Source organism: Accipiter gentilis, chromosome 19 (assembly GCF_929443795.1).
Source record: "Accipiter gentilis chromosome 19, bAccGen1.1, whole genome shotgun sequence".
Taxonomy (NCBI): domain Eukaryota; kingdom Metazoa; phylum Chordata; class Aves; order Accipitriformes; family Accipitridae; genus Astur; species Astur gentilis.
Window position 1 is genome coordinate 8406238 of NC_064898.1, and position 16013 is coordinate 8422250.

Genomic DNA, 16013 nt, shown 5'->3' on the forward strand with positions numbered 1-16013 from the left:
GAGTTCATGCCTAGTCCAAACTGGGTATGCACAAACAGTGTATTGTGGCTCCAAACTTTGATAGCTGAAGTGTGTCCCCAAGGGATTTTGTTGGTAACCTAATCTGTGAGATTAGTGAGATGTGTCAGCCTGTTCCAAGCCACTTTAGGTTTTTTTGGTTGGTTTTTTTTTTTAGATTGAGGAATTGATAAAAGTAATGTTCTGCTGTTTCAATCAGTAGCACATTAATATATGACTGTAAGTGTTCTTATTGTTTAAGGTGGCTGTTTCCTTGATTTTTGTGCACAGTTGTTACAAAAATTGGTTATATAACTGAAATTAAAATCTTGAGGTATCATCAACCAAGTAACACCATCTTAAAACAAAGTTTGTCACTTTTAGCATATGGAAGTTTTCTTATTATCTAACATTCTTTTATAGGCCAAAGCCATGAACTTGTATGAGGCGTGCCTAACTCTGCTCCAGGTGTATTCCAAGAATAATCTAGGTCGACAACGGATAGATGTTACAGCAGAAGAAGACCAGTACCAGGATCTCCTTCTTATTATGGAGCTTCTCACTAATCTTCTATCAAAAGAATTCATAGATTTCAGTGATACAGGTATGAAAGAATTGGTAATTGCTGAATCATAACGTGTTCTAAACTGTAGAAACCATTGTGGGGCATGCATTCAATCCAGGTAAAGTGAAAACTAAAGTTTAGGCTTGATTAGCTCAGGATATGGAAATTACTATTTAATGTCCCAGTAGCAAAGGAAGGACTTTTCACAGTATTCTAAGCATTTGAAATTATTATTGTTGTCATAAAATAAATAGGGCATGTATGAAACAACTTGAATTCTGAATATTGCAAGTCTGAATATGTAGTAGCAGCAGTTTTATAACAAAAAACAATTAGAGAAGTTGGAATAGTAAATTACCGCAAGAGGGCAGATGGATTATCTTCTTCGTACAAGACACAGCTTTTGTGAAATGCTGAGCTTGTTAAAATTCCATCACGTTTGAGGGTTTTCTGTATTCCTCATTCACAGAACATGCTTTATGGTATGTGGGTGTAATTAAGGGCTCTTTTTTGTATCCCAGCCTGTTACTTTCTTCCATGTATTTGCCACTTAAAATTGCAGTAGTCCTGAATATGATCTGCCAATTCTAGCTTAGCTGTGCTGCATTGCTTTTGAGTAAGCTGAAACACATTGGCATGATTCAGATCTTACCGTGTCCTGTACAGTTTGCACAGAAAACATGCTTGGTAACAAATTGAATCTGCCTAGGTTGTTTTGATATTGCTCATTGCTTTTCTGAGGTACGTCTTAAAAGAGAGAACCTTGTGCTCCAAAATTCAGTGCATCAGTCTAGTTTTTTGTCATGCATGCATAACACAAATACAGAACCAGATTTAGACTTTGTCCATTGAATGGATGACTCAATGCCATGTAATGTATTCTCTTTGAGGTCAGACATTTGATGTTAGTTGCGTGCAAAACACTGTAAAATATTTACCATGAAACTAAGGAATGTGAATACTACCTGAATGTAATGTCCAGAGATCAAATGTATTGAAAGTTGTCTGCATACTGTTGCTGACTCAATGCAGGAATTACAAAAGTAAGGTCACTGCCAGCTGATGGGAAATGTAGGTCTTACCTGTAACTGGAGAAAACTTGGCAACATCTACACTACAGAATTTTCTGCATTAACTTGCTTTTTTTTTTTCTTCTTGTGTTTATAAAATATATATAAACATATAAAGTATAAAAATATATATAAACATAAAAAGTATAAAAATGCAGTAATATTTTGCTTTGCTTACTATCTGTTTATGTGTGCAGGCATGAAGCAGCTATCACTAGAAACAAATGCGATGCTCTGTAATGGAAGGGAGCCCTCAGTATCTGAAGTGTTCTGTTTTAGCATGCCATCCGGTACATGCGATTATGAAATGCTTAGTCTTAATGAATATAAATATAGTGTGATGTAGCAGCCTTCACTCACTAGTCTATTTTAATACAGTGCCTCATAGTTCTGTTTGGGGAGGGGGGAAGGAATAGTCCTATTTTTAAAAATGTCTTTATTGTAAAGAAATTGGACTCTTCCTTCAATGTGTTTAATCCTCCTTTTATACAAAACATTTTTTATCTTTTCTACAGATGAAGTATTTAGAGGACATGAGCCTGGGCAAGCTACAAATAGATCTGTATCAGCAGCAGATGTTGTCTTATATGGGGTTAATCTAGTTCTGCCACTAATGTCCCAGGATCTGCTGAAGGTAAGTATATTTTTACACATAGATGCTAGAATATTAAAGCTTTATAGTAACGAATTCCCAGAATTCATTCTTATATGCATTCCACCTCCATAAGTTGAGTTTTCTAGGCTTTTTAAAATGTAAATAACTGTTCTGTAGTTCTAGACGCTGTTTGAAAAGAACTATTGTAAGCTGAGAAAATGTATATTTGAGGGGCCTAAAGAAAACTTTTTTTTATTCTAAAGTGAGTCCGTGTAGGTCAACAATTAGCCAAACCTGAAATGTGGTTTGAGAGCATGAGAGCTACATCCATTTTAGATGAGACTGAATCGAAGGATGTACCCTAGGAGCCCCTCTGTTGTGCTCCAAATGCTCGTGAGGCTTTTATCCCACAGGACTAGACTTGCTCATATCTGAAGTAAAACTCCTTGAATTTGTATAGAGCAGATAGGAGACTCTCGCCATCAGCTGTTTAGCTTTAGCAATCTTTTTTTATTGTACCACAGTGTTTGCTAATAAAGTTGTAGTCATTCTAATGTCTCTGAAGTTGTCTACTAAAATTGTCTTTTCTTCAGTGGAAAGCATCAGTCCTGTCTCTTTGTACAGATGGAAATTATGTCAGAATAGAGTTATGTGATTGATTCTAAAATTACCATGTTTTTCTTTTGACAGTTTCCATCCCTGTGTAATCAATATTACAAATTAATCACTTTCATCTGTGAGATATTCCCTGAGAAAATTCCACAACTTCCAGAGGACCTCTTTAAGAGCCTGATGTACTCACTGGAGTTAGGGATGTCATCGTATCCTTTATAGTGCTTGGGAGTGTTTAAAAACCTGAGTTGCTTTTATAAGGACCTGTTAAAAATCTGATTTTTTTTTTTCCTTTTCTATCAATCTATAATTATATATTGCTAATTGACTCTTACTCTGCTCTCTGGTGATCGAAAGTTTTACTGTAGTGTCTATTGAGATTCTAGCATTAGCTGAATTGCCTCTGACTTGTGTTGCTTGAACGCAGCCTTTAAGTGGTTTAGCATGTAAGTTTTTTCTGGCAGCCATTCCTGCCTCCTCCGTTACTTCATTTCAGAGTGTGTAACTTCATAAGCCTTCAGCTGGTATCCCGAAGCCATTCCTGAATTAGTTTCTCAGCTGGTAATACAAAACATTGCTGCTGTTCTACTGGGCTAGCTCCAGAGCATTTCCTGTCAGGGTGCCAATGGGCTCTCCCTCTCATAATGGGAGTACCATTTTCACTAATCTGTGGCACGTGTCAGAAACAGATGAGCTTGACCATAAGGGACTCTTTCTGAAAATGTTATGTCAGAGAGGGTTATGTTACCTTAGAGTGCGTAGCTAATAAAAGAAGGCAACAAAGTTGGAATTTTTTCCCCTTTTTCTATTTTTTTAAAATTTTATTTTTTTATTAACAGTTTTGTAGTAAAAAGAAATCTTGGAACATACAAGTATTTAAAATATTTTCTAGTGACACAACTGGGAATTTTTACCACAATTTAATTGAAATGTGACTTTGATTCTTTAACGCCCTTTATCAGAATGAGTTCAGAGGTTTGCCAGCTCTGTCTGGAGGCCGTAACACCATTAGCAGAACAGTGTGCAAAAGCACAAGAAACAGATTCAACCCTTTTTCTAGCAACAAGGCACTTTCTTAAGGTAAGGCATCTGCATTTTGTGTTACTTTGGTTTTTTGCATTTAGGTAGCATCAAGAGGCCAAACAGTAATCATATCTGACCAGGTTAATCAGGTTCACACATATAGTAAGAAACAGCCTGTTACCTAAAAAACTGGCAGTTTAAGAAGAAAGAGAGCATGAGGGACTGAAGACATTGGACTAGAGTACAAAAGATGGAGGCGTAGAGGGAGGAGATTACTTATTGCCAATCAATAGAAGACCTGAGCCTCTCAGAATGTAGTTTATACTTATCCATGCTCTGCACATGAGCTCTAGAATGAACCTGATTAATAATTTTAGCAGTTCTGTTTACTGTGAAAGCTGTGAAATAGAAAGCTTCCAGACTTGTGTGAACTGGCGGCTGGATAGAGTACTAAAACAAGAGGCAGAAAAAAGAGCATAGTTGGGAACTAGAAAGAAAATGCTGTCATTTATTCAATGTATCCAATGAATTGGGCATTTCCTTAATCCAGTATCATATTTAGTACTTCCCTTTTAGGACTATCCACTCTATCTCATCATATTTTGGAAGGACCTGGTAGCAACCAGGTTCCTGCTAACTGGGAACAAAGTAATTGTGGGATTTGTGTGCTTGTCTTCTGATTTTGTAAAGACTTCGATTTTCCTTAAGGCATCTTTTCTTACCAAACTGACATTCAAACTTCTGGGGATTGTTCTTTAAAAGCACACATCAGCCAAGCTGAGAGAATGAGAAACGCCTTAATTTTATTTGTCTTTATATTTCTTCTAAATTAACATAGCCTTCTGCCTTTTCTCTAGATTTCCACTTAAAATTATACCATTCTTATTAATCTGTTCCCTGTTTGGCTTTCTGTGAGCTGTAGGATTCTCCAAAACTTGAGGAAAAAGTTCCCTGTTTTATTCTGGAAGAGCAAAGGCTTTTTTTCATTATTTCTCTGGCATATCTGCAGCTTTTGGAGAAAAATAGAGATACCATTTCTCTCTGAAGAACACATATAAATCAACAACAGGTTTCAGTGCTTTGAGATGTGAATTTGTGCTGTTAACCCAAGACTTGACTTATAAAAAAACTTGGCTTTTCAATTACTGATACCTAAATTATAAAAAAAAAAGGCAACAAAACAAACAACCACCTTGGATGTTTGTAAACTCATGTTCATTGTTATTACCAGAAGTGAAGATGAGGCTCAGCAGCAAATGTTGGTAAAGCAGAAAGTTGTTTACCCTTCTGTAACTACAGCTGTTTTGTGATTTCAGATGGTCTTTGATATGCTGGTACTTCAGAAGCACAATACAGAAATGACAACTGCAGCAGGGGAAGCATTCTACACGTTAGTGTGTTTGCATCAGGTATGGCATTTAGACACTTACACCCTGGAAATCAGTAATTTGTTAAAGGACAGTGGTTGGTTACTATATGTCTGGCAAACCATAGAATTGTTCTGGTTGGAAGGGACCCTCAGGTGGTCTGTAGTACAACCTCTTGCTCAAAGTGGGGTCAACACTGAATTATGGTCAGGTTGCTCAGGGCTTTTTTCAACTGTCTTGAAAACCTCCAAGATGGATATTTCAAAGCCTCTCTGAGCAGACTGATGAATGCTTTATTATCCTTGTAATACATGTGCTTTTAGTACCTGCCAGACAGTCTTGGTGGCCCACCGCTGGACTCATTCAAGTTCATCAATATCCTTCTTGTGTTAAGAAGTCCAAAACTGGGCACAATATTCCACATCTAGATACAAGTGCTTTGTAAAGACAAATAATAAATACAGCCCAGTATGCTGCTAGTGTTTATTGCTGACAAGGCACACCACTGACTTGCTTACCCTGCGGTGTCCACCAGGACCTTCAGGTCCTTTATTCAGCAGGACTGCTCCCCAGCCTGTCAGTTCCCAGTCTGCATAGTTCCAGGGGGTTAGCCTGTTTCAGGTGCAGAACTTTGCATTTGTCCTTGTTGAATTTCATGAGGTTCTTGTTAGTTCATTCCTCCAGCCTGACTAGGTGTCTCTGAATGTCAGTCCTGTCCTTGAATGCAATGGCTGTACTCCCCAGTTTGGTTTCCTCCACAGACTTGAGACAGCATTTCCTCTTCTTGTCCAGTTCACAGACTAAAATATTCAAAAACTGGTCCGATTGAAGGGCTTTATCTGGTTTAGAGGTAGGTGAAAGGCTGCAGGTCCTTAGTCGCTGCTAGTATGCTAGTCAGTGAAACTGCGTAACAGGTGGAGAGGTACTGATAGTTTTCTGTCACAACCTTGATTCTGGATTTTGTCCTGATGAGAGAAGTTGTATATATTGTTGTTTGTTGTTTTTTTGTTTGTTTGTTTTTAAGTTAATAAGATTCTTGTTTATTTAACAGGCTGAATATTCAGAGCTAGTTGAAACATTGCTATCAACTCAACAAGATCCAGTAATTTACCAGCGGTTAGCAGATGCCTTCAACAAGCTTACTGCAAGCAGCACTCCTCCTACACTGGACCGTAAGCAGAAGATGGCCTTCTTAAAGAGTTTAGAAGAATTTATGGCAAATGTTGGTGGACTTCTTTGTGTAAAATAAACAACAAAACTCTATGCCTAATTTAGACCCTTTCTGCAAAATGCACTGAAAAATGCTGAATGCTGACTAAATCTTGTACCTGTCTCTGGGTTCTTTGCAGCCATCTCAGATTCTAGAGAGCCTGGAAGTTTGAACATGACACAATGGAATAGGAGAGGTCAACTTTGAATCAGCTTCTGCTATTATGTGTTAGCTGCAATCTGTCATGCTTGTGTGTGGGAGAGAATGAACAGGAAATCTGAATTTAAATTTTTTTCCATATATGTGCAAACAGATATGGGCACAATGAAAAATAAATGCAGTGCCTTTCCCCCACACACTGGTTTAAAATATGAGTGGCCAGATAAATGTACAGATTTCTTTTCTACCCAAAATCATGTTAGTGTGATGCAGATACATATAAAGCTCTAAACAGTCTAGCTGATTTTAAGCTTTATTTTTCCTCTCTTAAAGTTTGAGTTTGTGTTCCAATGGGGAAGAAAAACCAAATGGTATTTTAACTTGTGTTTAGTTCTGGTTTTCTACATCAACCTGACATTGCACGTTTAATGCAATGTGGGATTTTACATTATGTTCTGCTGCCTAAAGTTTGGGGGGAGAAAAAAAAGGTGTATATTTTTGTTCCCCTAAAATGAACTTTAGGAACTGTAGCCATTTCATTGCCTTAATTTAAAAGAAAAAAAAAAACTCATATAATTTAGGTAAGAAATTTAAGGCAAGACTTGACTCTTCAGAGTTGGTTTAGGCTGTTGGCATTAAGCTGCTGTGTACCTGTTGCAGCCCTTCATGTTGATGTGTCATTTTGGAATGAGTGTCTAATGCAAGGTTCATGTGTAGTTTTACTTTCAGTATCTGTTTTGATTCATACCCAGGTTGCACGTAACTGCAATGTATTTCTACACTGAACTGTTTGCTTAAGCAATAACAACTCAAAAGGTGTAGATTACTGGCAAACTTTTTAAAGTTGGGGCATTAGCTAAAACAATTATGCTAGAACAGGGACATCAAACCCTTTTACTCAAGGGCCATATTTGTTTGACTTCGAGTCGAGAAAAGTAATTGGGATGTGTAGTGCTGTGGGGGATTTTCAGTTTTGCTGAATCTAGCTCCATTTCTGCAGAGCCCTGCCAGCTGCTCTGCTCTTGCTTGGTTTTTTATGTCAGCACTTTAGCTATTACAACAGCAGAATATAGTGCCCCAAGTATAGTGGACCAACAAGGGAGAGCAGCACATGAATACAAAAGCAAGGCCTGCTTTGTCTCCAGTCATGAGTCAGAGAAAACTGAAGCAAACACAAATGCTGCATGTCTAGTAAAATTGATTTTTGTGGAAATATGTGGAGGCAGAAATGGGCCCTTTTGTTTAAGACCTCTGCTACGTTATGCTGTTGAATATTTCCCACGTGTTTTTAAAATTTATATAAAATGTACAGTATACACCTTTACATGGCTATGTATAGCATCATGTTTGCAACTCTGTGCCATTCTTCAGCTATTCATCTCAAAGTAAGTCACAATAGCCAGAATTTTTAAAAGACATAAATCTGTAATACTGTGCTATAAGTGATCTAGGGCTTTTTTATTTTTTAGTTAAATCCATACCTGTCTCAAGCATGGATCCACAAGGCCAAAAATGCCATCTCATCATTATACTTTTTTCTTTTAATTTATGTGAAAACTGGGCTAGGGCAGATTTACACATTAAGAAGTGATCATAAAACTTGTTAGATAATCTACCTTCCCAGCTCGTATTTTATTTCTAAGATAATTTGTGTAGCATTTTATAACAGGGACATTGCTCTCAATTTTTTCTTGAAACTCTAATGCTTTGCTTTAAGATATTTCCTGACTGTGCACTTGCACAAAACATAATGATCCTGGCAGATCCTTCTGTTTTTAAACTGTTCCAATGGCTGATTTTTTTAAATTTGGGTTTTGCTGTGTTTTTGAAACTGCTTCTGGAGTTTCTCTGAGTATGTACATTGGATAAGGCAGCAGTTCTGAAACTTCATTTTTTTTCACATGAAGGGCATTAAAGCCTGGAAACATAAGCGTCAGTAGGAGCTGCTAGTTTGTCATAATGTGCTCGATGTCAAATATCTAGACCAAAGTCTTCAAAGAGATCATAGCAAATACCTTCATGTATTTTGGATCTGACTGAATAACTGATATACTCAGTCATCATTTCTCTTATAACTAGCTCTATCACTATAATTTTTTTAATCCTAAAGCTGGCTCACTATTTAAAAATATTTATTAACTTTAAAATTTTGAAATCCTCTTGCATATTGTGACTGATGAATGGGAGCACAAATTGAGTTTGTATTCAGGACAAAGTAATGTGCATACCCATTACTTATCAGGTCTGTTGTGTGGTAACAAGCAAAGACACACAGCATCTTTTGACTATCAAGACTTGCTAAAGTATGAACGCTTACTTTCAAAGACTAGTTTTGAAGATTGCTTAAAGCTTTCCTTTGCCTTTCATTTAAAGTTAATACTATGTGTTAAAGGAAAACTGTCCTAGTAAGAGGGGTTTTTTTGTAATTTTCCTGCTTGATGTTATGCTAGACAACATTCTTCCCTTCTTGTTTCTTAATTTTTCTTCCATTCTGGTATATTCAACAGGGATCCTTTCATGCCATTTTATGTTTCTTTTAGAGCAAATGCTAAGATGTCTCTGCTTAGTGACATCCATGAAATTGTTGCAAAAGGTTCTGGGAATAAGTTTTACTAATTTGTACTGCTGCTGGCTAGGTGGCTGCTTCTACCTAAACTATTTGGCTTCTGTATCACTTCCCAAAAGAAAAAAAGAAAAAAAAAATAAAATCCTTCAGCAGTCTTCTACACATCCAGTTGCTGTAAATCTAGGTGCAAAAGCTCATTCAAGTCCATAGGAAAGACTCATAGACCATTTTTAGTGAACATTAAGAGTTGGCTCCATGTAAGTGTTCTGAAATTTTTATAGCATCGCTGCATTGATTTTTCCATTCACTGTGCAAAGTGAATAATGGTTCTGAAAATGCACCTGTTTTTTTGAAGGGGAAAAAAAAGGCAACTCAAACTGAATTATAAATGCTGCATGATATAATTGTAACAAATACATTTGTCTAGACTTTTTTTGCTAAAACAGATTATTGCTCCAGTGTTTTCATTATGAGACTAGAAATCAAGTAGCTCCTTTCCCATTTTGCCAGCTCCTTCTGCATTGTAATAGCTAGTTCTAATGCTGGCATAATAATTTTCTGTTGTCCAACCTATAATTTTTTGATGCTGGCAAGCATGACCATCTAGTTGGGTCATGAAATTCAAGACCTTGAAAGCACAGATACACATGGACAGGGAGAAGTGGATGACTACTACATGAAACTTCCACTTTCATGTGCATTTATGCCTTAATTATCTTCACTGAATTACCGCCGGATTCTGCTACTTACTGCCCAGAAGTTTGTGTTTCACTGTTTAGTGATAAAGGGCTCACCATTTTCCTCAGGAACGAGAAACTTGTTTTCTCAGCATGTCCAAATCCTACTAGTTGAAAGAGAGGGGTTTGAATCGGAGTAATCTCTTTGATAGTGCATAGCACTCACTAAAGCCCCAGTGTTTACCTGGGTAAATCCCTTTATATCTAAGCCATGTAGTTCTAGAAAATAAGCTTGCTCAGAGCAGTCAGTTGTCCATTTAAAATTTAATTCTTTAAAAGGTAAAGCAAATTCTAATTTGTGATCTGTAAAACTATTAAAAAATACAAATTGCAGCATTTCTCTTGTAAAACACGTTAAGTAATTTCAGTTTTGCTTAAATAATTACATAAGAAGGGGTGTTTTTTATGGAAGTAGCTTGATGAATATAAGCGCAGGAGTAGGAGCCAGGCTCCTCTAATTTTGTATCAGTTTTTTCCACTGGATCCTCTGTGGCCATTGGCAAGTCGCTAGAACTGTGTCATTGTTAAAATAGCGATAATACCCACCTACCTCACAGGGATGTTGTGAGGATTAGCTTATGCCTATAAAATGCATTGAGGATCTGAGATGCTTTGTAAATATTAAATATTTTAATTTTAGTTTTGTGAGGTGTAAGATTTACTGTAATGAAAACAGAAGATTTTCATAATTATAAAGCTCAGTAGATGCAGCAGTGGTGCAGTATTCCCCAAGACTGGTCTATTGCAGTACGGAAATGCTTGCTGTAAATTGTAGGGGTTTTTTTTCAATTACAGCCAATTGAAATGGTGGCTGCTTCTTAAATAAGATAAGATTTCCCACCAGTGTGCCTCTGTTCTGGTCTACACAGCAAGAGGACAGTTGTTAGTTATTCAGGCTTTGGTGCCTCTACTTGTGACAAGTGCCACTTGTGGTGGTAGAGTTTTTTGTTTCGTTTAGGTTTGGTTTTTTATACTTTTCTGCAAGGAACAAACACCACTCATTTCTCCCATATCTGTTCCGGTCACTCAGTATAACCAAAGCCTAATGATAACAATTAAAATTTAAAGAGCCAGCCCCACCCACCCACCCTGTAAATTTGCTTTTAATATGAGTAGATTGTGCCCTCTTTGCAGTAAATGAGATTAATGCTTTCTGGCACTAATCGTGAAGCAAATCATGAAATGTGATTTGCTCTAGAGCCTTAAGCTCTTGGCTGTCTTACAAACCCCTTTTTTCAATATGAGATTTCTTGGGACCCTAGCAACTGAGAAGTAAGATATCCCTGGCTTTCCCTTGTCCTCTGTGAATTAAAGTAGATTCTGCTTTTCCAGGTCTTCCCTTTCCCTATCTTGCTTTTCCTGTCCTTTTGCCATTCTTATAAAAGGTTCGGAAGACCCTTCCAACCTCAAGGGAAAGCTACTACGATGTGATTTTGCAATCTATTACAGCTTGATACTTGAGATTGATAAAATCCTTTCTAATAGCATTCCCGAGCACATTTCAATCTCTCATTGAACCATTCTAGAATTTGTAATTAGGAAAAAAATATTATCCTCTTTTATTTGTTCCCTTTGTGCAAAATAAGGAACCTCCATGCAGCGAACATGCAGTTTTAAGGCAATAAATGCTAGTACTGCTGTTGGTCAAGTGTGTAAATATTTTAAATGTATAATTCAGTACTATGTTGAGTTTATATATTAAAAACACAGGGATTGAAGTGCTAGTTGATTTCAAGTATTATTTTACCTGTACAGTTGAAGATATGAAGTTGCATAGAAATATTTCACAATTTGTTGCAATAAGACTTGGGAAACGGCTGTGTAATCAAGCCTTACCACAACTGAATTTTCAATTTTGAAATGAACACTTTGTGTATTTTTAAGATCCATAAGCAGGAGGAGGATAAAATTGTTTTCCACTAAAGACTTTTATTATTTTGTTTTGGCCGTGTGTGATTTGTGTGTATTCTTGTTTAATATTTTTCTAAAATCTCACCTGTGTTGAATCCCTGAAATAGCATTTGTTATACATCCTTACAGTAGAAACAAAAATATGAACATTATGAAACCTCAGGCTACACATTGTGCTCTTTGGCTACTGTGAAGGCACAGTAATTCAGTTACAAGTTGATGGGGTAACTTTAATTTACATCGGCACTTAAGGCATGAGTTTGTCCATCAACAGAAAAAAAATAATGTGATTAGGTGTGCGACAGGAGTCTCTCACACTGGACTACAATTACCAGAAGTGGCTGTGAATATATAATCAAATTAATCTTTTCCCTCATCCTCCAAAAACGTTTCATGGTGACTTTTCAGGTCACTATTATTGGTGGTGTTTGTCTACCCAGAAGGAATACTGATCTCTGGGTCTCTCTCTCTTCTTCCCCCCCCCTTCCCCCGGATTTAATCTAAACAGTTTCTGATGATACCTGGCATGGAAATGTTCTCCAAGCTTGTAATCTGTTCCCATGTAAGTGACATCTATCAGTATGTTACTTCATCTATATCAGAAAAGTTCAGTTACAGGCAGCAGTTCCTAATGTGCTATAATACAATTACACTTGGATAAACTACAGCTCTTTTCTATTGTTCCCCTCTTCTTTCATGCACTCACATATCTAAAAAAAAAAAAAAAAAAAAAAAAAAAAAAAAAAAGCTTCACAAATCCTGAAAGTAAAACTACGCGACAGCTATGGTGGTGACAGCTTGCTATACACATCTTGGCTGTATGTATGACTAGAATTTTACTGATTTCAGAAGTAAAATTATTGCAGTTATATATTTATATTGGCCTGGTTTAGTTCAGTGAACGTATTGGTGAAGGACAGGAATATTTAAGGTAATTTTGAGGATATCTCTGAAAGCAGCTGGTAAGATTAACAGCAGCGTATCCAAGAGCCTTTCATGTAGAAAATGGAACTATTTTGCTTTACCTTAAAATATGAGGTCTGGAATAAACTTGAATGATTTGGGTACAAAGCCTTTATTCACACTTGTTTGTGTAAGTGTACGCAAAACCCATCAATTTTGCATTTATGAAAGTTACATTTGCTTTAGTCGTGAGTGGTGGAGCTGGTGGTGGTTTTTTCCTTCACTGATTTGCCATGTGTTATAAGCAGAAAGGTAGGGACACTCAACCTTCCAAGTGGAATTTGTCTGGTAGGTGAACCAAGGAGGGGGTCATACATGAACTGGAAGAGGGGAGCAGGAGGAGAAGAAAGTAAAAAGTTTTCAACCTTATGTGGAGGAAAAAAAAATAAATTAAGCTAATCTGTAGGAAGAAAAACAAATCCATAATACAAGTGTTGTCCCATAACTTCCTAACCCGTTGTCATCCTGACAAGGATTAGTAAAAGCCCACCATTGCATCAATGCATTCTTGGGGGGAAAGAGAAAGTGCTATTTTGGAATTGTAAGAAATCCGACGTTATTGGTGTGAGTTTTGTTAATTAAATAATAAAATCTTTGTTTTGGGAAACATTCCAGACAAATGTACATCTCTGAAGAGAACGCTGAAGTTACCCACTGTGACTGATATATAACTCATTACTAGTTTTCTCCCATCTGTATTTGAACCTCGTGGAAGAACTGTTTTTTACCTTAACATCTATCAGATGCTATCGGATTTGATTTTTCTGACACACTGTTGCCTTTGCAAGTTAGAGTAAGGCAGAGCTTTAGGTGTGACGTACTTCCCTTTTTCTTCCCCTCTGTGTCTGGCCTGCTGTTCATGGGTGCAAAGGCATGAATGTTTGATTTGCTCTAACTTATTGCTTTGGATGATGCAGTTTGGGTTTGTGGCATATTCAAACCACTTCCACTCTCTGTGTTTGGTGTTTACTGAATGAAAGTCATCACTAGACTCCAACACAAGTATTGATTTGAAAGTCTCATTCATAACTTGGTTTAATAAGTTGTCAGGACATTTGCTTTAATTTTAAGAACTGCAGCGACACTTCTAATGGTCTTTTGTTCATTCAAATGATTGCTGTAACTCAGAAAAAAACCCCAAAGGCAACACCCCACCACCACACTGTGGAGTCTTTAGGAAGATCACTGATGTCCTCACACAAGATCAACATTACTTTGGGGAAGGCTTACATTCTTCTGCCACTTTAAGGAAAGACTGTTCTGAAGTACTTTTTTGCCTGCTTTTAGGCTGTTATGCACTTTCATGATTTCGTAACAAACTGCTGTTAAAAATGTACTGTAACATGGATTTTGATAAGCGCACATGTATTTAAACAATTCACTCAGCCTCAGGAAAGCTGGAAAAATCGGATACCTGTTTTGTATCTTGGTTAAAATGTTTGTTACCTACATCCCTTAAGATGGCCAGATAATGTCTAGATCCTGTGAGTGTAACTATTTAAGATACCAGTATAGTCTGTAAAAGGAGGACAGTGTAATTTTACTCTAGCGACTGAGAAAATGGTGTCCTTCTCTTATTTTTCTTAGAGGTATATATAGTCTGAATTGGAGTTTCAAAAGCAAAAAAAGTGATAAACCCCATTTACTGTTCAGGAAAAAAATGTTTTCTTTCTTAACACTAGCTTATTTCCATTTTCTTCCTTCTCCTTAAAAAGTGTGTGTGAAGTAAGTGCAGAGGTATGTGCAGGAAAAACTGTAAAATCTGCTGCTGTACATAATGTTTGCTACTTGACTGCATTTTCTGTTCCACTTTAATTTTACTGGTTTTGCTAAATATATTTTATATATTTTCCTTCCTGCTTCTTGTGATGGCAGAGTGATTACATCTTTGGGGGGGGTGGGGGAGAGAAGCAAAAACAACCATGAGAAGGCTCTGGCCAGAAGATTCCATCAAGTTTGTATGTTAGCATGTATCTCAGGGCATTTTTTGAGAGAACAGCATAAATTACGGGCAATACGGCATAGTAAAATCAATGGGGATATTAAAATGTACAAAGGTATAGACACTGGTAATTCTGTTTCCGTTTTGTTTTTTGTTGTTTTTTTTAAATTCTAAAATTATTTAAAACATCAATACCACTAGGTGGTATTAAGTTGCAAGTGGTCACGTAAGTAGAGTGTTTTTCAATCTAAAGACTGTAGCCCTCTTTGTGGCCCCTGAATTACTTCCATGGGATCCACAAAGCCTGGCAAAATGGAAGGAAGTCACTGTGATCATGTGTCGCTGTAATGTTTCTAAGAAGATTTGCACCTCCAATAGAGAAAGGGTTGGGAGTCCATAAACTGAGGATGAAAACTGACTACTGTACTTGAATTCAGAGAGCGACTGCAAGCTTTTAAGAGGCGGATGGGTAGTCTGTCCAAGGTCCCGGGAAGCTGCGATGCACCTGCCCCCCAGAGCTGCGCCACGGGGCTCGCACGCATGTTTTGTCCTGCATCTGTAGAATGGCTCGGTATTGAAAGAAAAATGTAGTAAGCCTCTCTTACAAAGATGAGATGTTGCAAGTTGTTCTGCAAGTAGAATATTTCCACTTCTATTATTTTCCATCTTCAGAAGTAGGATTATGTTGACGCTAACTAGAAGTAATCCTTGTATAGTTGTAAAGTATTGCATGCTTGGCTGCCTTTCAAATGAATGTGGAGTTGGTTTGCCAGCCTTAAAAATGCCGAGACCTGGGGGGGGGGAAGCTATTAAGAAAGCTAAACACTACTCTGCAACAGCAGAGATGCTCCAATTGGAATTTGAGAATCTATTTTCATATTAGTTAAAACTGATTATACTTTTTCATATGGCAATGGCTTGTGCTACAGCAAGAGGGCTGAAAAGTACAGACTGTCGTCAGTAAAGAAAAAATACAATATATTATAAAATAAAAACTCAAAAGACCAAACCACTAAAGCCTTATGAGTAACAAGTTTCTATTACTGTCCAAGGTAGAACTGTGTTTTTAAAAACTGTTTCATGCTCTGTTCCTGATCTGGTCCGACACAGAGTACTAGCGACTATATTAGTAAAGTAGCAGTGGTCTGTTGTCAGGTTCATCTTAGAGATACCGGTGTCACTGCTGCGTGACATGGGTCTGTCGGTGAAAGGGTAGGGGGAATAGCTTAACTTGAAATACCTTTCTGCAAAAAAGATTGGGAAACAATAAAACCTAGTTATTAATAAGACATTTCT

General features: G+C 37.1%; 1 protein-coding gene and 1 long non-coding RNA gene across 6 annotated transcripts in view; one reads left to right on the forward strand and one right to left on the reverse strand.

The window, feature by feature from the left end:
* The window catches only part of XPO4 (exportin 4), an 82368-nt gene extending 67740 nt beyond the window's left edge, over positions 1-14628 (forward strand). For all 5 annotated transcript variants that reach the window (XM_049822790.1, XM_049822793.1, XM_049822794.1 and 2 more), the window contains 6 exons: positions 421-601; positions 2148-2266; positions 2918-3048; positions 3802-3919; positions 5179-5271; positions 6281-14628. In XM_049822790.1, coding sequence (XP_049678747.1) covers positions 421-601; positions 2148-2266; positions 2918-3048; positions 3802-3919; positions 5179-5271; positions 6281-6478 — 840 coding nt within the window. In that variant the 3' untranslated portion in view covers positions 6479-14628. The remainder of the gene's footprint in view (positions 1-420; positions 602-2147; positions 2267-2917; positions 3049-3801; positions 3920-5178; positions 5272-6280) is intronic.
* Positions 1-16013, reverse strand: part of LOC126048201 (uncharacterized) — a 566030-nt gene that overhangs the window by 264736 nt on the left and 285281 nt on the right. The gene's annotated exons all lie outside the window — the stretch shown is intronic.